Source organism: Epinephelus moara, chromosome 12 (genome assembly GCF_006386435.1).
Source record: "Epinephelus moara isolate mb chromosome 12, YSFRI_EMoa_1.0, whole genome shotgun sequence".
NCBI lineage: Eukaryota > Metazoa > Chordata > Actinopteri > Perciformes > Serranidae > Epinephelus > Epinephelus moara.
Genome location: NC_065517.1, coordinates 12,276,421 through 12,304,253, shown reverse-complemented (window position 1 = coordinate 12,304,253; position 27,833 = coordinate 12,276,421). Strand labels below are relative to the sequence as shown.

At 38.3% G+C, this 27,833-nt stretch overlaps 2 protein-coding genes across 5 annotated transcripts in view; one reads left to right on the top strand and one right to left on the bottom strand.

Annotated features, from left to right (window-relative positions):
• The window catches only part of LOC126399104 (filamin-A-interacting protein 1), a 47,054-nt gene extending 24,540 nt beyond the window's left edge, over nt 1–22,514 (bottom strand). Inside the window, exons 1-2 of one of the 2 annotated variants that reach the window (XM_050058898.1) lie at nt 22,498–22,514; nt 20,274–20,532 (exon numbers count right to left, since the gene is read on the bottom strand). The gene's annotated coding sequence lies outside the window, so the exon portion shown is untranslated. Of the gene's footprint in view, nt 1–20,273; nt 20,651–22,497 lie in introns of those variants that run through there. The other variant, XM_050058897.1, reaches the window with a different exon arrangement.
• A 4,910-nt stretch (nt 22,515–27,424) lies between these two features.
• senp6a (SUMO specific peptidase 6a) overlaps nt 27,425–27,833 on the top strand; it is a 32,329-nt gene continuing 31,920 nt past the window's right edge. For 2 of the 3 annotated variants that reach the window (XM_050057699.1, XM_050057698.1), the window contains exon 1: nt 27,439–27,557. In XM_050057699.1, the coding sequence (XP_049913656.1) occupies nt 27,527–27,557 (31 nt within the window). In that variant the 5' untranslated portion in view covers nt 27,439–27,526. Of the gene's footprint in view, nt 27,558–27,833 lie in introns of all 3 variants that reach the window. The other variant, XM_050057700.1, reaches the window with a different exon arrangement.

The window sequence follows — 27,833 nt, the reverse complement described above, 5'->3', positions numbered from 1 at the left end:
AGGTCACAGGTTTGATTCTAGAATCAACAAGTGTCTCCAAAGTAGGACTACAGTATGTGTGTCCAAATGAAATATCTTTGTGCAGCACATGTCTGGATGTTTTCTAATCAGTTTGAGTTTTATAAAAAGCTTTATTAGTCATATTTGTGAACATGCTAGTTTTGGGAATAGAAAGTCAGTTTGTCAGTCCAACACTTTGTCATTGGATGTATTTTGTCCAGACATTCATGGTTCCCAGAGGATGAATCCTAATGATTTTTGTGATCACCTATAGTAACTTCTCATGAAGTTGTACCACCTCACTGTGCCTATAGTGGAAGGACTACTTAGATTTTTTACTAAAGTAAAAGTTGTACAATGTAAAAACACTCTGTTACAAGTCATGCATTCAAAATCAGGGGGCACTGCCCTCCTGATACAATTGCTGCCCACACATCACCATGAAAATAATTGGAGGCTGGTAATACTGTCCTTAAGAGGCTTTGGCGCACTCATTGTTTTTAAGCTAGCGGCAAGGAAGTGGTTTCTTTTGTAACCAGACAATCTAAGGCATCCATTGGTATCATGCTGGCAAGGGGGCTAAATAACACTCAAAGGTTAGAGCAACTGGCTTGGCCATTTTCAAAGGGTACCTTCAAAATCTCATCTTAATATATCTGGATAAAAACTAGATCTCTGGGTACCCACGAGTCTCTCCTAAACTTGAGAATGCTTGTTCCCAGTGATAGTTTTGTTCCTGACAATCAATGTACTCCACCGAATTAAAGGTGTATTTTTGTATTTTAAAGGAAAAAGACAACCAGCCTGTTGAAAGAACAATTAACCACATAACATGTATAGATACACACATTAAAACAGGATTGTTGTGGAACTCAAAATGTTAACTTTACCAGTATTAGTCTATGCACATCAGAAAAACAGTAATAGTAACTGTAAAACAAGAAACCAAAGTATGTCAGTATGCAATTTCTTTACTCTCATATTGACGTAGTTTTCACCAAGCCTATATACTACAACTGCATTTGCAGATTCCTAAAAAACAGTTATGGCTTTTGGTTTTGGTGTGCCACACCAAGATTTTCAATACCCCATATCTGGCCACCCCTATGAAACATTTCTGGAGGCACCACTGAACGCAACTAGCGTGGCTCTTCATTAGGTTCCCACTTGGCTGCTCATAATTACAGTCTGCATGATATGATGCGAGCGCAACAGAACAGACATGCTAACAGTGTTTTGTTTTGCCAACATTAACATCGTATTATAGCAAACTAACACACACAAAGAGCATGAGAGAGCTGTCAATCATCCATTTTACAGCCCACAACTGAAATGTATCGTTTGTCCTTCGCCTCTATTTGTGAGCTGAACCCTGTGCAGCAGACGCAGCTGTTTCTTTGGTGAAATTTTAAAGGGGGTATTTTTAGGGTCTCCCCGCTTGTGTTGTGCAGAGTCCAACAAGGGGGAACTCCAGCGCTATCACTTTATGATCCATCAGCAATCCCATGGATGCCTGAACCTCCATATTCCTTCACAGCTGCAGCTCTCGTGCTCCTCCATAACACCACTTGTTGTAAACAAACAGTCACTGCCTGTTTATCACGCTAGCTTACAACGCCTCAACAGTTAACTAAAGCAGGGTCACGCCCGGTCAATCAAAACCCCGGAGCAATAACTAAACATCCACTGGGTCATGTTTCTTTGTATTTGATACAGCTCATATAATAATGATATATGAGAGATGTGTCCTCGGGTAAATATAGATCCTGCTAGCAAGTCTGGCCTCTGTGATCTAATTGTTTTCTCTGTTTTGAAATACTACACACCATTCCTTGTTCATTATCTCATGATTAATTACAATTATCGCACTACAAACGTTATCAGTGTTGAATTAGCTGTAAAAAAGTTGGGTATACTTCTCATGGCACAACAGTGTATCAAACATATTCTGACCTCTAGTTGCCTACTCACTCTACTGCGGCCATATTTGGTGGTAGGTATGAGTAAAATGTTTATGAGTTCTGATCATTCATGTCAATGCAATGACTGCCAGTTATAATACTGTAGCAATGTAACACTTCCAGTATAATAATATAACACATCCAACCTGTTCTCACTCCCGACTCGTCAAATACCACGTACAGAGGTACATTTCGTGGTGGTATGATCTGCACTGGATGGTGGCTATTTCTGACACTGCTGGCCACAAACAAATTCGTCAGATACCTCTGCTTTGTCAGTGAATGTTGGTTCCAGACACCTTCACTGCGGTATGATTCACACTAGGCAGTGGCTATTTCTGATGCCGCCAGCAACTAACATTGTATAAAGAGCAAGCAAGTCCATATAGGGCAGGCAAGAGTGGAGATGGACGGGTCAAGCCAACACTGGACTTTCACCCGGGAGCCCACTGTTCATTTCCTGTGTGAAACCAAAAGTCGGTGGAGTTATTTTAATAACACCGTAGTGTGCTAGAATGTGTAGAATGCAACATTAGTGATGTATGTCACATGTTGTATGTCACGTGACATGACATTAAGTTAGCAAGATCCGTACTTATTTTAAACCAAACCATGATGGTTTTTTTCTAAAATTAATGGTGTGCTTTTGTGTCCTAATCCTAAGCATTGTCTTTTTTTGCCATAGTAAGTTTATTTTGAAAAAGACTGTATGCATTTAACATGCAGAAACTGTACATTTCCTACAAAAATGGAAATGTATTTTGAAAAGACACAATGCATGTAACAAGCATCAACTGAGAGGTCATCTGTAAACATCCAAAACTGACACAGGAGGCTACCTTGCGCATCATATTTTGATGATTAGGTCCACTGACAAAGCGACAGTATTTGAAGAGTAAGGATGAGAGCAGGTTGCTTTGTCCTTTAAATTTGGGTGTAATTACCCTAAAAAGAAGATTTTAGCTGACTTGAGGCATCCATATTTATTTGCATTTTGCATAATTTGATTACAGTTTGGAGAAATGGATCGTATCTATTTGGATTCTGACAGGCTATTTAGTAGTCGGAAAATGGTAGACAAAGAGAGCATGTTAATTTTCTGTCAAAGCAGTGTCACTTGTTAGCTAGTCAATACCTGTCAAGGGTAAAAGTATGATTTATTGTTATGGTAAACTTGGCTCATATTTAATAATGATTCTGTCATACTTTTTCTTAAGTTTTTCCAACATTGGTTGCTTTTCCAAATTGGACTCCTGGCCTTATTATGGACACTACTGAAATAAATCAAATGGTATTGAAATTATTGCTCACTCCACCAATGATGCAACATTTGCATGCAGTGAAATTAAAGTCAAACAAGAAAAAAAGGACTTTTATGACTTTTTATAGCTTTTGTAACACCATAATGTTTATCTGTTTCAACATAAATGACAGAAGATTACAAAATATTTCTGTGTACTTTACTTTACTTTATTTCTTTGTACTTTATGTAGGCCTAAACAAAATTATGATAAAAAAAATAATCAATACATTTTCTTAACAATCATTTCCCTTTGTCCTTGTATTCCAATTAAACATCTTGTCCCATCATTTTTTGTAACTTTTTTTTTTTTCTGTTTGTGTATAAGTGCAAAATAAAAAAATCAAATCTAAACTGAAACTAACCAAGTGCGTGTCTTTGGCTAGCTGATATCCATTTGGTTTAGTTATAATGATCCTTTCCTGCATTATGTCCCATCCGAACATCCTGTTTCAAGAGGAAAAACAATATATTAAATAAATGAGATATGAGATATGGTAAAAGAAGAACATGTACTTAGCCTGGTTAATATAACGTCTAACACAAGATGACTTTAATGCAATTGTGCAGAGCTCCCTATGATCTGCTTTGGAAGTGATGGCAGCTGTCCAAATTCACCAGCTCAACTTTGTAGTTCTTTAGACGTCATACTTTTCATGTGCAATATGATTTAGGCATGTAGATTGAAAAATGACTATATAAGGGAACGATCAGCTTGGTGAGGAGGTTTAAAGAGGTCTCTCCTGTCGCTGTAACTCACCATAAGGGGGAAAGTAAATGCAGTCAGTCATCTGTGCTGCAGGAGGGCTTGGGACTGTTTGCAGATGAAAAATAACTTTACAGCTGAGCCAAAACAAACATACTCCTGTCATTAATCCACTGTTTAATATTTCAGTCAAATATGGATCATGATTTGTTAGGTCTACGAGCAGTTAATCACAGATTTCATCATTCCCTAAATGCCTCTGACTTTACGCTTCACTGGTTCAAAGTCTCTATTTCTCCTCAGACAGCGGATCTGCAGGAGAATCATTCCAGCAAAATCTCTGTGTTTATTTCTTTTCAAATTAAATAATACCACTATTGCTTAGCTTCTCTGTAGTACATGGGCTGCATAATGATGTATTTATGAAATTGCACAAGGATAAATCAAGGATAACAATCCTTATAACCTCACAAAAGCAGTTATTTTCTGCAAATCTGTTTGCTAGATTTACAATTTGAAGAAGTAAGAGAAGAAAATTGAGTCAACTGGGCTCATTTGAATTTGTTTTATTGCAAACAAAAAAGGTCTGCAAATCACTCACTACTGCTTGTATAAGCTTAAATGCTGTGAGCTTCAAGCGCCCACAATAATAATTGAAGGCAACTAAGATTAACGTTTTGATCATCTCAGAGCTACTTTCATGTGAATCTTAGTGGTTGGACACTAAGTGGACATGCTTCACTGGTCTTTAACTAACTGAATCAAACTGGACCTGTAAAAGTGAGGGGCGACAAAAATAGGATTTTGAACATTGTGGGGGACGTGTCCTTCTATTCCCAGTGGAAATGACATCATCCCGCCATTGTTCTCACCTTAAAGGATCCAGTGTGTAGGATTAAGGGGGATATATTGGCAGAAATTGAATATATGAATATTTTCTTTAGTGTTTAATCTCCTGAAAATAAGAATCGTGTTTTCCTTAGTGTAGAATAAGCCATTTACATCTACATAGGGAGCAGGTCCTTGTCCATATATGTCAGCATGTTCACAACCATGTTTCTACAGTAGCCCAGAATGGACAAACCAAACACTGGCTCCAGACAGGGCTCTTCACGTTACAGCGCCGGCCACTGTAGTTAGCAGCCCATCTGCAATGAGCAGCATTGGAAAAACATTGATTTGTAATGTAAAAACTGCTTTAACATAGGTTTTTACCGGTTTACATCACAGAATAAGTTTGTTTTGGAGATGAAGAGACCTCTGCAGTTAATTCCGCACCCCATCAAAACCTTAGGAACAATGAACACCGAAGCAGTTCAATCAGGAAAAAAATTCAGCCTCACCACTAGTCTTTAATAGATGGTATTAGGCCCCAGTTGCAGCACACAGGAAACCAGGAACAGTTGGTGATGACATTTGTTCTTACAACTCAGCAGGTACAGGGCAGTTCCTACTTAGTTACAGTGTGTAAGTCTATAGAAGCATTGCATGCAATTGTCCACTTTATGCCTTTTCTTCCCCTCTCTCTGTTTCTCCCTTTCTCTTAAACACACATTTACATGCTTCAGAGATCGTTGGGGCATTCAGTCCTAATTCAGTTCTAACAATTGTGCTATTTCAACTCCTCTTTATTGTTTACACTTCAACTGATTTTTCATCTAAGCTTATCGTCTATTTATTTTATTATTTCTAAATCCCCTTTATTAGCGACTGTCCACACAGCTACCACAACTCAAACACACTAAGAAGAGATACTTTAATGGGAAGCTTAAACCAGCCACCAGCTACAGGTTTGTCTGCTCCGTGAGCTCAGCTGGCAGGGAGCCACTGACTGTTTGGAGGTTTATTTCCATCCATCTGAGCTTGTAAAACGGTGTGAGTGGTGAAAGACATCTGGGAGGTAACAGCTACCGCGGCCATTGGATGAAAAACGTGGTTTCCAACTTTCCAACAGTGTCTAGGATTGTTGCACGTTATGTTCAGCCTCTCTGAAGAGGAAAGCTGCGCGACTGCTGAGCGGTTCAGGTTCACACGCAGGTCAAACTGCCTTTGAAAGAGTCAGATTTGAGTGTATTCACAACAGGGAAGTTGAATAAAAGTGATGATCTGGGTTTAGTTTGGATGGTTATTGTTGTAATTCTGAATTCTTCCTCAGTCACTCTGGGTTGTGCAGACTACAGTTCTCCTTTAATGAATCAGCTTTACAATAATTTGCTCATTACGCCTGTCACTGTCACACTCTCAACTTCCCCCCAACAAACAACAGCAGGTAGGAACTAAAATTACCCTGAAGCAAGGGAACAAGAGTTTAAATGTTACACATAAACAAAAATATTAATAGTGCTGTCAGTGAGATACATTTATATGATTAAAGTGAACTAAGATGTAATGTGTGAGGTTACATTATTGTTGGACAACTTCAGCTACTCATGAAGATCATGTAATACGATGGAAAGCTCCAGAACAGCTACTAAATGGACTTTCTGGTCAAGAAAATTGAACTCTGAAGCTAAAAAAAAGTCCTTACAGTTTTCTGAAAAATGGAAAATTGAACATCTACAATTACATAAAAACTCTGCTGAAGAAGATCATGAGATATGATCAAAAGGTCCAGACATTTAAAAAATGGGGTCTTGTGGTGAGAATATTTTGACAATTTGAGGGTCTTTGGTTACAGTTTAAATTTTACAAAATGGTACATGAATCTGCAGATTATCATCCAAAGAAAAAAAGTCACATTCATTGGTTTAATTTATATCAATCATTGAAATCAACGGCCCCAATATTAAAATGTGAAAAATATTTGCAACTAGGCCCTCCCAGACATGTTTATTAGATCCATATGAGTATTTTATTAATTGATCTTCATCAGACGCATTCCCTTTTTTCATCTTGACATAATTTTTTTTTAAGTTGGGTCAAAAGTTTTGCAGTGATGTCATACCTACCTAATTGGAAATTGTGACCTCAGTAGCCCCGTGCTTTGTGCCGTTTTAGAATCTCGTTATCTCAAGGTCACCGCTTGATTATCTCATCATCTGCACATACCAAAGTAATTGTTTGCGCCTGTGTTTCACAAAGTTAGTCCTGCTGCACTTCTCTCCGTGAGAGTCGGACAGTGAAGCTAAGATGCAGACAAACTGGAACAGAACTGACAAGAACAAATAATGGATTCATTCTAATTTTTTCATTATAACGGGGTCATTTCATCATGATGTCCAGAACACAAAGTCAAATATCTGATATTATAACAAGATTTAAAAACAATACAATGGCTAAAACCGGCTTTCACACTTTTTGTTCTTGTGTCACACACTGATGTTTGACTTCCTCCAGGAAATTTAAACCACAAAAACTTCCTTTTTTAACAATTTCAAAGAAAACATGACCATCAGGCAACAAGAGTCTGCAGCCATGTATGAGACTGTACTCAGGCACAATGGTGCTCTCGGCTAAATGCTAACATGCTCAAAATAGCCCCTTTCATACAGAGGTCACGCTATAAGGCCGCTAGGAAGTTCCTTCTTTGTGTGGCCTTTGCATTTTTACACAGAAACAAACAATGGTGCCATTATGCCACTCCAGTGTGTGATTTTAGACAGCATGCCAGCATCATGGAGGCAGAAGTGGCTTGACAGGCATGACATGTAACACAACATATGCAACAGCAGCGCCTTATAAACAATATCAATCATTTACCATCTCTGTTATATGGCAGCTGATCTCGTCCCCTGCACAAAGGGTAATGAGCTCCCAGACCACATTGTTTTCCCAGTTTGTGGACATTTCCGGATGCTGTTCTTCTCCTTTGAGTTAGCTGCTAACAGCTATCAGCCTCTTTTTAAATCTCCCAGCTGTGGGTCCCACATATAATACATTGTCAAAACGTCAGACCTATCTAGTCCATGGACCCATTCTGCCGGCTGTCCCTTTCATACAGTTGTCATTTTAGTGCTGCCTGCAGGCGAGACAGCTCTGTCCCCCCTTTCCACGACTGTTCCTTTTATACAGAAAAGTGAGGCGGTATTTTGGTATGAAATTCCCGACTTGAAGAGGCAGCATAAAAGTAGCTAAAGACAATACTTCCTAATGCCAACAAGTATAATGTTGACCATATTTACCATTTTAGTTTTGCATGCAAACATGCTTATAGGTGGTGAATACAAAGTACAGCTGAGGCTGATGGGAAGGTCATTAATTCTGCAGGAATTTGGACATAAACCAAAGTATCAATAAGTTAAAATTTTGACTTTATGGTGGTGCTAGAGGAAAAGTCAGAGACACACCCAAGTCAATAGGATCCTCTGTGCACCATGAGATTTTTTGTCCAAAATTTCATTGTCATGATATTACACCACTTTGACCGATACTGTCATCCTATAACCATGCTACTAGCATGGCTAAATGAAAAGATGTTGACATGTTTGACTTTACTTTAGTTTCACATGATGGTAGAGATCCTCCTTGCGTCAATACAGTCAAATAGTACACCAGTCCCAGACAACCTCTTTGACCCAGTCACAATGAGGTCACAAGCTGTTAAGAGGACTGACAAGTTCAGATAACACAATGAATCTATGCACAGGGGTCCACTTTGCATTTCCTTCACTTTGATACCTCTGGTGATCCAAGTACAAATACACATTTACCTGCACAGTTAATGACATGGCAACAGGAAAGCACATTCTGTACCAGGCTGCAAGAAACCATCAGAGTTTTTCTTGCATCAGCATGTCATTCTGGCTTTTATGATTCTGTGGAAAACCACTCGACATTGCAGGCTGAAATATAGTGTACAGTGCTTGACTAATATCAGACTATCAAGCACCCTGCGCTTGAAATAGAGACACTTACAGTTAAGGCTTGAATGTCACTACAGGCTCATATTACCATCCTTAGCACGTCATAGCGACATCCAGAATAGAACAATTATAATCTGCACTCGTCAGGAAAAGCCTGCAGCAATGGCACGTGAGGAAACCACGTCAGTAAAACTGTGTCTATATTGAGATTTAAGACCGAACATCTTTAATATCCCTGCAAAGTTCGTCATTAGGAGGTGAAGGTGACTTTGACCTCAGACTTTCAACATACTCTGCTGCAAGTCCTGCCTAACAACGGTTAGCTATTCTAAAATTACTGCAGACCACAGCCTCTGGTGATTTATTGCTTCATTTTATACCCAAATTAGTTTTATAGTGTTCTGATAGAGAAAATGTACCCATATACTTAGAACATTCCCCTGGCTGTTCTCAGTGTCAGCTATGACATCTTTACCAATTTATTGTCTATGGAGCAGCTTTAGACTTTATACCTTATAGCATCACAAATTTGAGTTTAAGCACTTTCCCTTTAATGAAGGAGTAATGTTAAAACCTAAAAACCTGAACCACAGCGCTGTTTCATCAGAAAACTATTATTTTTCAGCAGTGTTTTGAAATGGTTTTGCAAGGCACAGACAAATGATGTCGTCTGGCTGATAGTGACGTCAGATCGGAAAACTGTGTAGTAAAATATGTGATGTATTTTCTTGTTGAATTTGGAGGACTTCTCATGTTTTCCCTCCAGTAAATTTTCCTAAAATATATGCAGCAGCTACCATTGCCAGTAAGTTCTTTTCATGCCTCTAAAATGCCAAATTTCTATGGAGTCTGAATACAAATAAGCATCACTGTAAAATGAAACATTGTGGTTGTAAGTTCAAAGTTTGACCTCAAGCTAAATTGTGTGCTGACTCATTTTGGAAATAATCAAAATTGGTGCAGTTCTGACCAAAACTGTACTAGTTCACTTTTTTTTTTTTTTTTTTTACAAATATGGTAAAAAAAAATATATATATATATATATAGATAGATATATATATATATATATATATTTGTGTATGTGCATATTTTTTAGATTTTATTAAATACACTTTCTCAAATATGTATGCTCATCACTGCTTTCACTTTTTGACAGCTGAAAACAGTTTGGACAGTTTGAAACTTATTTAAATTACATGAGATACAGGTTTATATACAGAGTCAACTGACTGCAGTGACCCTGCCATCATTATCCGCCACCTTATATGGAGGTCTTAAGGCTCTACAGATGAGTGAGCAGCAGGGCCGTGAAGAGGCTGCCACAAAAATAGAAATCATACATGCAGCCTAATTTAATGTAAAACTAGGAGTGAAAACTGGGTCAGAAGTTTGGACTTAATGCAAAGGTTATTTCAGACAGCTATTAACGTGTTTACAAGTCCTGCAGGGAGGTTTATCTGCTAAAGAGATGAGGAGAAGTCATTTTGCACTAAACAGAGGAAAAGGAAGAGATTTAGGTTTTCAAAAAAAAACTTGAAAAGAACTAAAATTGGAGGGATTTGCTTACACATAAATAGATTTTATTATTAATACAGATATGACAAAGTCAACCCTGTCTCCTAGAATTTACATGTCTACAATATTGCTTTCTTTTTTGGTATAAAATTGTAGTTTAATGAACATAATATGTGCAAAACATTAACTGACTACATATTTCTTTTTTGTGCCTACAATTTGCACTCTCTTCTCTCAACTAAAACATAATAACATTTATATGGTTATGTTTAGGCAACTCAAGGTACTCGTTATGGTTAGTGAGAGATCATATTCTGGGTTAAAGGTACTGTGTATGACATTCAGAGCATTATTATAGCAGCAATCAACTAGCTATTTGCTACATAGAAATCATGAACTTTAAAATAATGGATGTAGCTGTGACGTCACCCATTGGTTTGTGGTCTCTCGTTTAAAAGCCTCAAGTACAGCAAATTTGGCCGTCACCTCGTATTTTTTTAACCAAAGTGACCATATATACCCTTAATTATGCAATAAAATGTAAATGAGTGAGTTATATAACACCCCCACCTCCTCAGTTCAGTTGTCATGAAAGGGGAAATTGGCTATAGAGACCCATTTTTTGTACCAGGCTGTAAACATGTTTATTTCTGCTGTAAAGTCGAAGATATTTTAACAGGGGGATCTATGAGGATAGTTGCTTCTGGAGTCAGCCTCAAATGGCCATTGAAGGCACTGCAGTTTTTGGCACTTTATATTGGCTTCATTTTTCAGCCCCTGAGGTTGCCGCTTGGTAAAGATATTGTGATGTAACAGCTGCTCCCTCTGTGTGTTTTGTAATCCGAGCTTCTCTGTTTTTTGTTGTGGTAGATGACCCAGCCACACATGCATGTTAGTGTATGTGCGTTCCTGTGTGTGTATCCCACTAACTCATCACTGCCGCTTAGCACTGCACTCATGCGTTGGTTATGTGTGATTACTGCCCCTCAGGTTAACATCATTAAGTCAGCACTGTTGCCATTGTTAACTGCTAACTACTGGCTCAGCCACCTCAACAGCCATGTTGAGAGCCTTGTCCTGACTCATAGTTATGCTCTGAATGTCGTATACAGTTCCTTTAAGGACTGAAAAAGTCAACTGTGATACTGACAGTGTCTTTTTTTTCTTTTTTCAATTTTTAACCAAAACTATGATCGTTCCCTAAACTAACGTAGCATTTTGTTGACATAATTCAGGTAGCACTTCTATTTCCCTTGAAACATATTTAGAAAAATGTTGTATTATATGAAGATGGATGGATTATGATGAAAAAGACTCAATATGACTACAAAACAAAAATGACAACAAAAAAATCTTAAAGAGACACAAAACCACAAAATGATGGATTATGACTACGGAGAAATACAAACCAACAACAACCAAAAAGAGGCAAAACATCAAAGTTTGTATGTCTTGCTCCTGTGTAGGAGAGGTCTCCGGGCCTTTTGCAAAGAAACTGAAAAAGCTCTTGTGTTGTTATGATCTCAACAGTTAAAGAAGATGATGATTTTCTTTCTAAATTTTACTGCTTAAATCCTCTCAGTCAGTGCAGGTACTTCAATCTTTACTCATCTTTACTTAAGTTATTACATTTACATTTCCACTTATAGTATTTGGCAGACACTTTCATCCAATACCACTTACACTGCAGTTTTATATTCAAGATTGAGATGTCTATCAGCATGCAGACATTTGGCAGCAAACAGATAATAAATCATTCTGTCAAAGCAAAGACAGTGAATATATGTCTGCTGTTTAATAGAGTTTTGCTTAAATGGTGTTAGATGGATGGAATTTTCTTAGCCATTGTCCCATCATGACACCATAAATGAGCTATAGCAGCATGAGACACTCCTTTATGTTGCACCCAACATAAAATTCTTGCCCAGAGCGACTTTAATTAGAAATACATTCCCGGATCACGTCAGTCACCGGGGGGAAGCTCGTGGGCTGAAACAAGGCAACTTTTTATCCTCCCAGCGGTTTGTGCAAGAGCTGTAATCAGCAGTGACCAGTCCAGAAAGCTGACATCACTCCCAACATGCAGCCGGGCTGCAGCCAAGTCTCACATGCCTTTCAAATGGAATGAGCATGAAGTCACTTCCCTCATAAACTCTGGGAGTAAAAAGACAAGGGGGTGAGGAGAGAGAGAGAGAGTGGGCAGGATATCATGAGAGTAACAGAGGCTTTGACCACTGCTGATTTCACGTCAGTTTTACGTTTTTACAAGCCATTTAGCTCCCGAATGCTGATGAATCTCAAGTGGTTTGTGGTCAGCCCACCAGTGATTTAGTATTTCACTGACTTGAGAAATGACTCATAAGAGGGGAATAACCTCGGACCATCCCATAAGTGACCTCAGAGGAGACTCACGGACCATCACAGTAACCAATAAAGGCAGAGATGAACTTATAATTGATGCAAGAAATCTTTCATATCACTAAGCAGATTATTAAATATAAACTAAGCACAAATTTGACAATGTAGAAAAATGGAGTATAACACCATGACTCACAGATTAGAAAGTTTTTAATTTCCACATATTTTGATTAGATAAACCAGAATTATACATGCCAGATTTAGAGAGAAGTAATGTTAAACATGCTTATATTATCATGCCTCAAGTGTGCATGTGCAGGTTGTGTATAAAGATGCTAACATTCTGCATTTTAACAAGATAATTTTGAAGATCTGCTGAGAATAAACGTTAGGTTCAATAAACATAAAGTGGGTTTTGCCTCACTCACACTGACATAGTCTTTGTATAAACATGTTGGATCTTTTAAAGACATTCCATTTACTGTCTTTGCTGATTTACTGAGACCTAAATGACACTATCAATAATATCTTTGTGTTCAACGCAGAGTTAGGCCCAGGACGCGGTTAGCTTAGCTTAGCACAAACACTGGCACCACTGTGGGTTCAGCCCATTCACCAGAATAAAATGTTGGCACTGTACATTTTTGTGTCTGATGTGTTACACTTCTACATTTTATACGTATGATGTAGTTCAGATTATGTGTATAGAAGTTGAGTTTCTTATCAGGAGGAGGAGGGGACAATGGAAAGCAAGATACCTAGACGAGACAGCTGCTAAGCATCAGACAGCAGCAGACTACTGTTCGAGACCCACAGACAACAAAGCGGGTATTTTTAATGACACGTCGGAACATTTCCAGCCTTGTTTGTAGCAACCAAACCAGATTTTTAGCCAAAACATGTTTTCCTAACCATAATCACATGTTTTTTGTGCTTAAACCTAACCATCTATGTATGAGGTTTATGTACAATCTTGTGCCTGCATTGTAGCCTAATTTCCCTTTTGGATAATGAAGTTAATCAAAGAAATCTAGAGACAGAGGGAGCCTGGCTCTGAAAGGTTCTTTTCAAAGTGTGCATTTTATATGTGTAAGGAAAGACACCTGGACTAAATAAGAGCTTACATTACGAGAACTGTTCCAAGATGGCACCCATTCACTGAAGTGACAAGTATTTACACCACAAAAACAACCTCCTGGTTTGCTTCCACATTGCATGGCCAGTAACACGTGTGCATCAGTGTTAACAGTATGGGACATGTGTTTTACATCAAGATGATGTATCACGCAAAATCTTTTTCTTATTGGCTCTGAGAAAGATTTACAAATATTGCTTCTTCAACGTCTTTGAGGGACTCAATCCGCTGATACAAGCTAGTAAGTGGACATTTTTTGGGGTCAAACTACTGTTTCCTAGATCAAGAATCAATCTCTATAGTTTGAGGAAAGTCTGCCATTCAAGGTGTCCTGTTAACTGTTTGTATAGATGTGTCTTTTATAAAAGGCAGTCAGGAAAATGCTTTAAAGGCAGTTGATTACTGAGACAAATACAACACAATACACACTGACTGCTTTATGTCACAGCATTTGACAGGCATCAACTGACACACGCAGCACACATGGGACACATTGGACAAACAGATGAAGTAGTCAAAGTACACCATGTCCCGGCTTTAATTTGACAAGAAATTTATCAAAGAAGCATGGTGACACCACCGACATTTTTAAGGGCCTATTGAGGATTCCGAGCTAAGCTGAAATGACCTCTAACGTCACGTCTTTGCCAGCGTAATCCATCATGATGTTATCAGTTGTTTGCCCTCCTCGGAAAAGAAAACTGTACCCAAACAAACTCAGTCGTCCTCTGTGCTCCCTGTTATGCTGTCATGGGAACAGCAGTCACTGTTATGAAACCAAACAAGAGGGCAGACGACGTTGAACGTCCCGCTTTAAACCTCCCACAGAGATTACTGAGCTGAATTGGCAGAATGATCTCATGGCTCCCATCTTATCAGCTGGCCTTGGGCTGCCACTGGAAGACACAGTGTTACGAACTGAAGCGGGAGTTTGATGAAGGGGGAAATGATAAAGAGAAGAAGGTCAGAAGGGAGAAAATGCTAAATGCCTCAGCTATCATTTTAGGAAGATACCAAAGTAGGAATGCAGATAGTTTGATGAAAATGATGTAAATCATTTGCAATGGATTTTCAGAGTCACCAGATTTCCACCCAGCTGAACACCTATGGGAGACTTTGAAGGTACGGAAAACACCAAATTTGGGAAAATCCCCTGAAGAATGAAGTGTCCCATAAAGGTTGAGAAATGTTTCCTCCATCTTAAGATAAATGAAATATTTACAACCCTCTATAACATTTTAAGTGGAGCTGATATTTTGACATCCCTTTCAACATCCCTGAGGGAACAAATCTCAGATCTGGATCATCACCAGAACCTAATCAGTGGTCTGTTGGCCTGGAGCCCATTTGTCCACTACATTTTACGGAAACCTGTTGATAAATTTGAGCTTGATATATCTGCTGACAAGCAGGCCAGAAAAACAAACACCTTGACTTTTTAGGGGGATTTTTTTTTACAATCCAGATAAAAAGAAAACATCCTTGTATAAATGAAACAAAATGACAGACTTCTGGTGAAGTGTTCTGTTGAAGATAATCCTTTCCTCTACATATCTGCCTCAGCAAAAGGATTCAAAACTAACTCGCAATGAAAACAGTGGAAAAAAAGCTATTAATGGAGAGAGAGTTCCCATGAGATCTGTGCAGGGCAAAGCATGCTGGGTACAATAACACAGAGGAGGTCGAGCCAAAGAGCCCCTGTGTTTATTGTTTGGATTAAACGTAGATCAAATGGGGCACATTTTCCACATTTAACTAGAAGGGGAGGCAAACAGTAGCGCCGTCGTCTGCAGGGTAGACAAACTGTCCTGACATCCAGATGTCACAGGTTTGATTCTTACAGCAGACATCAGTGCTCTTATTGAGCAAAACATTGAACCATGGCAGAGTCTGTAGTTTACAGGTATTTACAATCACGCTGTATATATGAACATTCAATAATTTCTAAAAAAGACAAACAGAAAATAAAACTGGTTATCAGCAAAACAAATGTGTATATTTTTATAATCTTTGGTACTTAATACGTTATGCAGAAGGCTGTCCTCCCAAGAAAAACAGTAATATCGGCACATTTCCAGCAAATGCTCAATAAGAGAGTGGTGTAGGAATGAGTCCGTAATCCCGGAAATAAGTTGCATTTTAGCACTCCCAGTTCTTCTCGTAAAGTTAATGAGTTTTTTTGAATAGGTTTAGATGCCTGAAATAAGGTCTGTGGTTAACACAAGCTCAAGAGACTTTCACATTTCTACTGCATAATATACCTCATTAAATATATTGCTTGTGAAATGTGATGCTTTTACGTGTCTTAGAAAAGGTAGTTTTAACGAGGGGCTAAATGAGACCACAGAATGTCCCACACCTAACACGGCTTTACAGCTTCGTAGTGGTGGGAATTTGAAGTCATACGACTTCAGGCTTCATGGTATAGTTTGTTTACAGCCTAACGATGCTTTTTACTTCTGGCAATTGCATTTACACCTTAAAAAATCATAAAAATGGTGTTCATTTTTCTTGCTGAACTAAACCTGTAAGTTCCATAAACTTCTGTTTGCCACAGAACTTGATTTCTGCAATTTTCTTCCAAAATCCAGTGGAAAAATCCCATTTTGATGAGGGAACCAGGGCATCACTAACTTTTGCATCGGCCCACCAAAAAACATCAGCCCTGTAGCGCTCTATAACGTGTTTTTATGTTCAGCGCCTTCTAGTGGCCATCGGAATTATGAGTCTTGTCCATTGGGCGCAAAGGAGGAAAGTTGGTTTCTTTTACCACGGTCACTGACAAAAGGTATACAGTATATTCAAAAATGTGGCCGTTCATCTGCACAACAGCATTTTAGTTTCCCAAAAACAGACCTTTTTTAAACTCTATCCATGGCAAAGATGGTCAGAAACTCAGTTTTCAACAGGAGTTTTTGGCTTGTAACATAAGGGTGTATACCGTTATCTTCTTTGTGATGTGTCACAAATGAGGGGACATTTCGTGCAATGGCGGACGTGACCAAAATAATGCTTACTCTAGCCTTACTTACAGGACTTCTTATATGTTTGTGAGAAACAGGGGTGAAAGAATGCACCACAGAGGTCCAGGTAAAAAATATCAGGCTGCTGAGTGACCAACATCAATATGACCTAGAGCTTAGATTCTCTGCCCGAGCCCGAACCCGACCCGACCCGTGGGCTGGCCCCCCCCTTGATGGCGCCACTGGCCGCGCACATGTGAGTTGTCGACGGTGACAGCGCGTGTGTCGGCTTCGTCGAGTGTACCAAGTGCAGCATGATGCTGGTATATGACAGCAAAAAGACGGGGACCTCAACACTTAAGAGGCACATGACGAAGGCTTGCCATGGAAAGAAAGATGAGAGTCAGCCTTCAATGTCCACGTTCGTATCCTTAAAAAAATGTCAAGTTTAAGCCGGGATCGGGCTCATAATTACAGTTAAAGGGATGGGCCGGGCTGGGCTCCGACAGAACATGCACGGGCTAGGGTGGGGTCGGGCTGGATTTTTTGGGCCCGATCTAAGCTCTAACATGACCGGCTGTTGGTTTGGCATGCTCTTGACAGAGTCTCAGTTTGTTTTTGCGTTTCAATTAGACAGTTCTTTTTAAAAAAAAAAAAAAAAAAAAAAAATTTATATGCAACTGTGTGTGTGGATGGGATTTTTTTTTTTTTTTTTCAGAACGAAGGAGGGTTCCCCTGTTTTCAAAAATACTGTGTGTATATATGACTGTATGACCAATTCTTATGTCGTTACTTATGATCTTTCACCAAATTGATTTCATAAACCTTAACCACAGCTGTGTCAGATCAGATAAAACGTTCAGTTTTGCAGCAACAATTGGCCATTACAAATATTTTGGTTATAGTGACAGTATTATCTTTTCTCTAGCTCGACCTTAAGGACAAACTTGTCATGGACCGTCATGGTCCCCAGGGGATGAACCTTTTCTGTATTTGACACTTTTGTGTTTATCAAACGCCAGGAAATACTAGTAAAATTGCAAACATTTATAAAGAAGATATTAAGATATGATGGTGCCACAGAAAAAGCCAGGGAATCAGTTGTTATAATTCATCCTCAGGGGAACATGAATGTCTGGGACTGTCTTAGCAAGCAGAATAACAGCATCACTCATCTGTTTAAATCTTTGTGTTTCCCTGTTAAGCTGCAGTAGTGGGGCAGTAACAAAAAATGTACTAAAAACCCAGAAACTTTGGAAGATCCCCATTTGATTTGGTAAGACTCAGCCGCATATTATCTTATTATCTCCTTACCATAACAAAGTACTTGTTTTAACACAAACCATGATGTTTCTCTAAACCTAACCAAGTTGTTTTGGTCCTAAACCTAACCAAACCTTAACCACAGCATTGTCACATCATACAATGGACTTTTTTTTTCATCAGTGGTTTGTAACTGTTTTTGAAGGACTAGACAAATAATGTTGTTGTAGATGGTGACATCCATGTCCTGAAGAAGTCTCCTTTACTTTGCATGGAGCTTTGTTCTGCCCACTGCATCATCTCCTCTCTGTTTTCCGCAGCTACATATCACTAAAAGCAGCTCGTCCCCCTGGGGCAGAGCAGAGCTTAAGTACTCTGGTAAAAGATCTATTAAATTAATGCTGTCTAATGTACTGCTTCCTGAAACAAGCATTTACTGGGCTGTGAATGAAGGGAGTCATAACTCACTGAGTCACTGTGTGAGCGTCTTACAGCCGCTCCATTCATGAGTCAGACTGAGCAACACGCAGACACTCAACATGAACCTTCATTCCAGTAACTCACGGTCTTCACTCCAAACACTTCTTGTCCATAACTCTTTAATTTATCATTCACTACCATGTTGTATGGACTTTATTTACTGAAAACAGTCAGTTCTGTTTCTCCATATTGTAATTCTGCTGCTGCTGTTGGTCTACTCTGTTTATAAAACATATATTACATCCTGTCTTTTCTTGTTGAAGGTTTTTTTGTTGAGTTTTTCCTTATCTGAATAGAGAATCAATGGTTAGTGGATGGATATTGTGTATTATACAGATTCTAAAGCCCTCTAAGACAAGTTTTGGCCATAGGTTTTGTTTCAACACTGGGCTGGGGGGACACATACAGTATGAAACAGGAGGTTTGGTGGTCTTCTGCCAGAAAATTCTGAGCATCAAACACTTGATTTGCAGTGTTCTGGTACATTCTTATGCAACTGTCTTTACTTTTGCCAAAATAAAAGTCCTTGGATGCTTCATGTTTTATTTGTGCGTTGAGGGTGGGGGGTGGGGTAAATATAAATACTGAGGGAAATGTGTCCCCTGAGTCTCCTCCTGAAATCTACGCCTATGACCGTACTGTTTCTACCACTCTCTCTGCATATGTATAACTTAGTCTTACGTTTGTGACATGATTAAGCTCAGATTTATTTAGATATGTAAACCATGTAAACGCAACATTAAGTCCTTCAAACTAGATTTAAACTTGGGATCTGTCTACAAGATGGAGCCTCATCATTATGTAATAATGGTGGTGTCACCTGAAGTTAATATTGTGCCTTAGTTTTGTGTATCACCAAACAAAAGTGTGATTAACCAAATTACTACAAACTAATTGCCACATGTTGACCTTGAAGCCCTCTGGGCCGCTGAGGGTCTCAGGTGGGTTTGGCAACTGCAAAGTAAGCCTATGTTGTCGTAAAGTTTGTTCATTTAATACTACTAACAAAAAATATACCTAAAGGTGAATCACTGTGCAGTGAATGTAATGTAAATTCGGACTCGGTATTAATTTCTTTTGCTCATTTCCAGTGGTGTAGCTTAGTACAGTTACTGAAGTACTGTACTTAGGTATGATTTTTAGGTGCATGTATTTTACTTGAGTACTTTCGTCTTATCCCCAGAGGGAATACACTGTTTGTTTACTCTGCTGTATTTATACAACAGATATGTTACTTGCAGATAAAGATTTTTTAAATCAAACAAGCTGACAATGTAGAGCATTCTTACACATCCAGATACAATGCTGCTTTCACATTAATGCCACAGTAACAATATCATCTGATATTATAACATATGATAATATAACACTGATAGGAATCATTCTGTCATCATATCTGTGATTGTACTTTTGATATTACAAGTACATTTTGCTGATAATACGAATAAATTCAAAGTGATATGCCAATGTGATGCTGACTTTTTCTGACCAAACAAACAAAAGTCTTTGTAATAATAATTAATCAAAATTCTGTCAATAAGTCAACTCAGCACTGAGTATTCATGTTATATGATATTTAAATACTGTGATAAGCTTTAACTTTTAATCTTGATTTATTGATTAAATTTACGAGAATTTTTTGTAATGGTTTTAAAAAAAAAAATTATCAATAGTTTTTAGGATTTTAAACACAGTGTTTGATGTTTAATTGAATATTATCAGAAGTGATATTTTCTTCTTCACCAAGTCTTAAATAAACACCTGTTAGTGATGACATCACTTTATCTTACCTGGTCTCAGTCCGTCAGAGGCGTCACACACAGCTGTTCAGTCCCAAAATATGACTCCTGTCCTCTGTGATGAGTTCAGCTCTCACATCACTGTGTTTATCTGATTATTTCTGAAATATCTTCTGTCCTTTAATGTTCCTCTTTAGTTTTCTCTGGTCTTTTTCTTCTTCTCTTGCCAAAGTTGGAGGCGCAGTAACAGAGCGGTGTGAAGCTTCGTCCTCTCCAAGTTTGGTCTGTGAGCTCAAAGGGCGAGTTAGAACTGAGGAGAGAGAGAGAGAGACTCTTTCTTTCAGCTTCAATAAAATCAGTTCTTCTTCTTCTTTCAGCCTGTTTGTTCCTGGTCAGGAGTGAGAGTCTGCTCTATATTTAACATGTGCTCTCAGTCTGTGTTAGCAGCTGAACTGACTGACTGACTGACTGACTGAGGCTTTAACAAACCCCCAACAGCTGAGCCACAGTATCAGCCAGTCCAGCAGCCTGGCTACTCCTCCTCCTGCTCACAGCCAGGGGCTTGGCTTGGCTCAGCTCGGCTTGGCTTAGCTCAGCTTGGCTCAGCTCGTGCTGGTTTGATGAGGTTTTCATTAGTTGTATTACTGTGGTTTAGCAGGTTGTTTTGTTTTCAATTTCTTAAAGCTACAAACTTTAAATTCTAGTCCTGTTTCCAAAGTTGCCAAAGATACCAAATATGTCAAGTTGGATTTGGGGAATTTATTTTAAATCAGATTAGATTTGTTTTAAATGGAAATCAAATTTCTAGTAGATCCAATAATGGAGACATACAACAGTTCAAGAATCCAGGCTGCACAGTCCTCTAAATGTGTAAATGTAATAACAGCGACTGGTTAGAAATGTTTGATGTCAGACTTCTACATTCATATAAGGGTATATATATTAAACCTGTTAAACTTAATTGACCTGTGCAGCCAAATATAGTTTAAATCCACAGAAATGTATTTTAGATTCCAGTGGAGATCCCGAAGTCCAAAGATACCAAATGTGCCAGGCTAAATGTGTGTGAAATGATGCACAAGACATCTAGAATATTTCCATTTGATGGAGTTATGGAGCCATAAAAATCATGGAGTGAATACTTCATTCAGTGTTAGCATCATACAGCTTTGATAAAGAACTGGAACAAGATGATACAGAAAATATACTGTCAGAGAGACAGTGTGGAACAAGATGATTTAAACAACCCTAATGCTTCTTAGGGTCACCATATGTTACATTCAGAGCATCAGTATAGCAGCATGCCACTATTTGCTATGTACAGATATAGTGGAGTAATAACATCCTAAGAGGAGAATGAAGTCATGCTCCCTCTGTGTGTGTGTGTGTGTGTGTGTGTGTGTGTGTGTGTGTGTGTGTGTTGTAATCTGAGCCTCTCTGTTTTGTTGTTGTGGTGGCTGGTTCAGCCGCATGTGCATGTTTGTGCATCTGAGGCCTTGAGTGTGTATCCCCCGGGCTGGCTCATCATTGCTGCTTTGCACTGCACTCATGCTACTGGTATTGGGGACGGTGTCATTGCCAAAGTGGAGTGTCCACCCTCCAGTTACCCCTGGTTAACACGGTTAGCTCTGTCAGCACTGTTGCTGTGTTTAGCACAGTTAGCTGCTCGCTGCGGGCTCAGCCACCTCCATGTTGAGAACCATTTGCAGTTATCCCGTGCCAGACTGAATCATTGATATGCTCTGAATGTGGCATATAGCTCAATTTAAGATGAATAAAGGGGCAAAGAGATTAAAACTACACTGTTTATTAATCTTGTCACTCCAGAGCAGGAAGTGATGGTATAATGCATGATGCAGAAAAAGAAGAAGAAGAAGAGGAAGAAGATGCTGACACTGCGGCTGTAAACCCTGCTGTATGTTATGAAAGCTCTTCCAGGAAAAGAAAAAAATAGAAATATAATGTAAAATTAAATCTAAGAACTGACAGAAATGACAGATGGTGGGTCAAAACAATAAGATACAGAGCCAAAGTGTTGACTTACAAAGTCAAATTACAAAATATCAAGTTGAAATTCAATACCAGCTTGATTAAGTCCAGTTATGACTTTTCAAGTCAAACATTATAATCAACTTTTTAACTTGTCTCGTCCCCGACAGCCAAGTAATAAAATTAGGGGTGAGTAGACGTCAGTATTAGGTTGATGGGTTCATATAGCACATAAAACTTTTTAAAACTACTTTGACATAAAGATCTCAACTTAAGGTCTACTTACTAGATTTTCAGTTGCATCTCATGGTCTTCCTCGGCAGATGGAACAACTAATTCTGTTTAAAAAAATACATAAGTAAATGAAATAAATAAATACATTTTTACATTTGTGTTAACATTCGCTCACACAAGTTTTGATTTAGGACAATAAAATAAAATGTTAAGACTTGTATTTCAGAGTCTTTTTAAGGAGCTTATCAAAGCAAATATTTAGTCTAAAGTTTAGTAAATGCCATTTTACATATAATATGGATATATATATTTATAAGTACAGGAAAATGAATATGTTGTGCAAGAAACAACTATGTAATATCATCGATAAACCATGTAGAGTTCATTATTTTCAGCATTCAGCTTGTGAATGTGTTATGTGTTTCTCACATTGTGGCATCCTCCAGCCCAGTTTTAGTGCAGCTCAGCTGTGGAAATAAATATGTGTGTTGGTGCTCACTAATTTCTCGTTATTTATCATTTCTTCTGACTGTCTCAGCAGTTTTAGCTGAAGTAGGCCAGGCGAGCCTTTTTCAAACATAATATGATTTATTCATGGCTCTAAACACAACATTTGCTCCTGATGAAAGCAAGTTTATGTGTCAAAACATGGGAAACAGTGATACTTTGAGCTCCGTGCTGTTATAAAGTGTGACATCCAGCTTCAGCAGACACAACACAGCTGACATTACAGTCAGTGTGCAGTGTTACATGTCACTCCTGCTGTGATTCACTGATTATAAAGAGGTTTTATAAGGATATTTTCGTGAATAAACACAGCAAAGGAATTTAAATACATGTTAGCACTTGAAAAATAATCACATCGTTTCATAAAACAATGAGTGAGGCCAAAACAACTTGCATAATTACACACACATGCAGAGATTTGGAAGTCATTATGTCCTGCAGTGTTTTTTCTTCTTTCTGGAAATATTCAATCTTACGAAAGTGCAGAATATGTTCCCACACAGAGACATAATGATGTTGTGTGAGGGATCATTTTCACATCATCATCTCACAAAGAAATAAAACAGCTGGCGGAGGGCAACACATTCACACACCCACGCACTCTGACAGGAGTTCAGTGTAAAACAAGGTGTTGATTCAGAAGGATCAACTCGTCCATTTGTCTTGGATGGAATAAACAAACAGCATGTCATCTAACTTCTATCTCTCATTAAACTTTTTTGTTTGTTTGTTTTGTTTTTCTTCTGTGCATATAATTAAAAGATTTTCAGCTTTGGTGCCCCTCAGTGGTAGTTTCAAAGAAGACAACAAGCAGTTCTGGTCTCCAAATATGAGCTCTCTTTGGCTTTTCTACTTATCGTTGTCATTTGGTTTTGATCAATGTTACAGTTTAAACAGTAGTTTTTAAAGTTAATTTTAAAAAATTATTAGTCACACATTATTTCTAAAATGATTATAGTATAAATGCAATTAATTTCAATTTTATTAAGTGTCAGTTGCAACAGCAAATGGACATTCTCATTCACGGTGGTTTACTGTTTGTTTCTACCAAAAATATTTTGCACTGGTCAAGGGGTAGTTAGCGGGTACTCCGGCTTCCTCCCACAGTCCAAAGACAAGACTTTAAATTGCCCGTAGGAGTGAATGGTTGTCTGTCTCTATGTGTCAGCCCTGTGATATTCTGGCGACCTGTCAAGGGTGTACCCCGCCTCTCGCCCAATGTCAGCTGGCACCCTCAAGAGGATAAGTGGTTGCAGAAAATGAATGAATGAATGTTCTTGGGGAACAATCTTAGAATCACCGATGTTATTACCATTCATCCTCTGGGGACCATGAATATGTGTACCAAGTTTCACAGAAAACCATCCAAAAGCTGTTGAGATATTTTAACTAAGAACGAAATTGTTTAGGAAAAGTCAGAGGATCACCAAAGTGAGGAGGATAAATCATCTGGGGAGCATGACTATCTGAAGTGAATTTTGTACCAACACATGCAGAAGATTATGATATATTTTAGAATGGTGTGAAAATTTTGGCCTGTAGGTGGTGTTAGAGGAAAGAGCAGAGGATCGCCAAAATATGTGGGATCTATCCTCTGGGGAACATGAATGTCTGTACAAAATTTCTCGGCAATCCATCCAATATTTATTGAGATATTTCAGTCTGTACCAAAGTGGTGCACCAAACAGACCAACATCAACATCTATACAGTCATGTCGCTAACAAAGCAACACTGGAATAATAATTAATGTATTTCCACTTGTTCACCACATCCAGACTTCCTCTTGCACTCACACAGTTACCAAGCGGCTGCCATCATCCCTCTGTTATCTGTAATTTTCCATTAATTTGAACCTCTGCAGACGAACGAGAGAACTGCTGTGTGATAATCATCGCAGTGCTTTAACGGAGGGGAAGGCCATGACTCAATTCACTCTAATGAGCTGCTCCTGCAACTCTGCACATTTCCCTGTGAATTATTATGGACTATGTATACTGCTAGAAACTGTACTGTGCTCTCGTCTGAGGTAGGAGCTGGAGCATGGAAAGGGGTTGATGTTTCTGCAAAATTGGACATTGTGGGAATTACTGCTTAATTGCTTTCTTTCAAAGAGTGTGATGAGAAGACTGATATCAATCTGATGTCATCGTACTGAGTGCTAAAGCCATGAGACAATTGGTTTATCTTAGCATTAAGATTTTAAAACAGTAGCTACATATAACACCACCTGACTATGTGGATATTATAGGACTTTTGTGCTGAAAGCTTTAGTTAGTTTAAGTCATTTATTAAGAAAAAAATACCAAACATTTGCAGTTTTCAACTTTTCAAATGTCAGAATTTGCTGCTTTTCATTGTTTGATATCATTGTAAACGTAATATGTTTAGTTATCAGACTGTTGGTTGTAATTTAATAGATTAAACAATTGATTTAAAACATTTTAAGTTGATTAAATACCTTTACATGAAAATTAAATGTACAAAAAAATACATTTTAGTACTTACAAAGATTCAAAGCAAGCTGCAGTTCACTTCATGTTGACCCCTGTGTTGCATCTGCATGTCCCAATAATCAATATTTACTATCAGCCAACATATTGCTACAACCCTAGCATATAGGCATTCACAGCATTGTAACTGATTAATCAAAAAATAATAAACACATTCACTGATAATGAAAATTTTTGAAGCTCCAGAATCCTTTATAAGTACAATTTTCCCTCCATTATATCATCTGATCTTAACTTGCACATAATCACATCACATTGCATATAATCCACAACATTTTAGGATGCCAGGAGGTTAAAATAACTTGTACGTGCAGTCTTGCTGCAGACCAGTGTGTGTGGTGACATCATGATACTGATGGTGATTATTCATTTTAATGAGGAACATCGCCATCTAGCTCTGATCACCGTCTCTTCATACAACTGGAGAATGTGAGGGGTGATTTAAAATGTGTCTTTACAGCAGGTTGTTTTGTTTAATTGTGTGCTGTTTCTTTTTTCTTTTTCTTTTCTTTTTTTTTTAAATCTCTTGTAATATTCATTTTCCTGATAGGGTCTTATAATTCCTAAAATATGGCATTAACATTATCTTATTTTACTGCCACATCTTTTTTTTTTTAATCTCCTGCAGTGTAAATTTCTACTTGATTATCAAATTAATAAAGCTAACATACACGTGTGCGTCTTAAACTTGGATTAATAGCTGTCAGAATAAAAAGTTGACATATACAAACTCCAGGCTTGTGCACAGAGCTGTGCAGGTTAGTAGGGTATCAAATTCACAGGAATTAAACCGTTAGCGTTCCGGAAGAACCTTCAAAATAAAAGCATGCTCACACTTTAGTTGTTTCAGCCCCCACAGGGTAAGTAATGTGCTATCTGTTTGCGTGAATCTGCAGTATATTTGAAGTAGCCTATGTGAATCACTTTTTTCTGGTACACTTCCAACTATTTTAAGTTTAAGTTTCAAGTTTCAATTTATTTTCTTACTTGTTTTTGGCATTTTATTTTCCTTTACCTGTTTAATTCAGTGAGATAATTTTCCCATTGGGCTGAATTCATACATAGATGTTCTTTTTATGTTGAAATCCTCACTTGCATTATGTAGTTTAGGATTCTTTGCAGTATGTTGCTATAATAGTTAAAGCAGAGGTTACAGTGGTTGCAAGTTTATAGAGTATATCCAGCTTTAGTTAATGCAGTGATGCAGCAGTCCTACAATAAACCCCCTACAGTTCTTATGTAATTATACTTAGTTTCCTGGATACAATTATATTTGCCTCTTGTCAGACTCTTTTATGAAAACTGCCCTGCCGTGGAGAGTAACTTTGTTTACATATTGTACTTAAGCACAATCTTGAGGTATGAGTACTTTACTTGAGTATTTTTATTGTATGCTACACTACCACTCCTGTACTGTATTTTTTTTACTCCACTACATTTATTTTATAACTTTAGTTGCTTTGCAGATTCAGATTATGAATATATAATACAAACCAAAAAAAGTTGAGTATCCCTGCTGTATGCCAAAACAACCAGATACAAGAACAGTTTCTTTCAACATGAACAGTTAAATTAACCATACACTATCAATAACACCTTGTCACCAAAACATTCATTGTTTCCATTGCAGATTATAATTTTACTGTCTCTTACATATCATATTTCAATATAAATTATACATGCTGTATTTAGTGTATGTACATAATCATCCACTCCATGTATGTGCAGATTCTGACTCTGACAACAGGTAAATATAATGGTAGCCTATCCTATATGAACTTTTACTCAGGTAAGATATTGAAAAAAGGACTTTTACCTGTAAAATAATATTGTTACACTGTGGTTTTGCTACTTATACATAAAAAAACATACCTGCATACTTCTCCCCCCAATGTTAGAGTATGTGGAATGCACAGTTGTTTTCCACACTAAAGAAAGCAGCTTTTATTTTGAAATCTCGTTGAAGGCAGTAGTCAGACAGCTCCAGACATACATAGAGCCCAACTGCTGCCCTGGGTCTCCGATGAGCAACACTATCATCTGAGGAGGATCATGGAATAAACATGGCCCACAACCGCAGCTTTTTCTTCGAAGGTAAGCTGTGACACCCCGCACCGCTGCACCGGCCGGCCAGCTGCCATTTTCCCCGCACACCGTGCTCGGTATTTCTGCTTGCTGAGGCAGATTTTTGGGTCCGCTTGGTGTCACACACACAACCGGTCCTGTGTGGAGCAGCACAGTTGGAGCTAGGTGGCTAACGCTAGCGCTTGCTTGGTGTGACATCCTCAGCTAGCCTGGGGTGAAATGAGCGCTGGCAGGCCGGTGACAGCGCCACATCTCTGGGCCTGTGAGGGGGAAGACGGAACAACG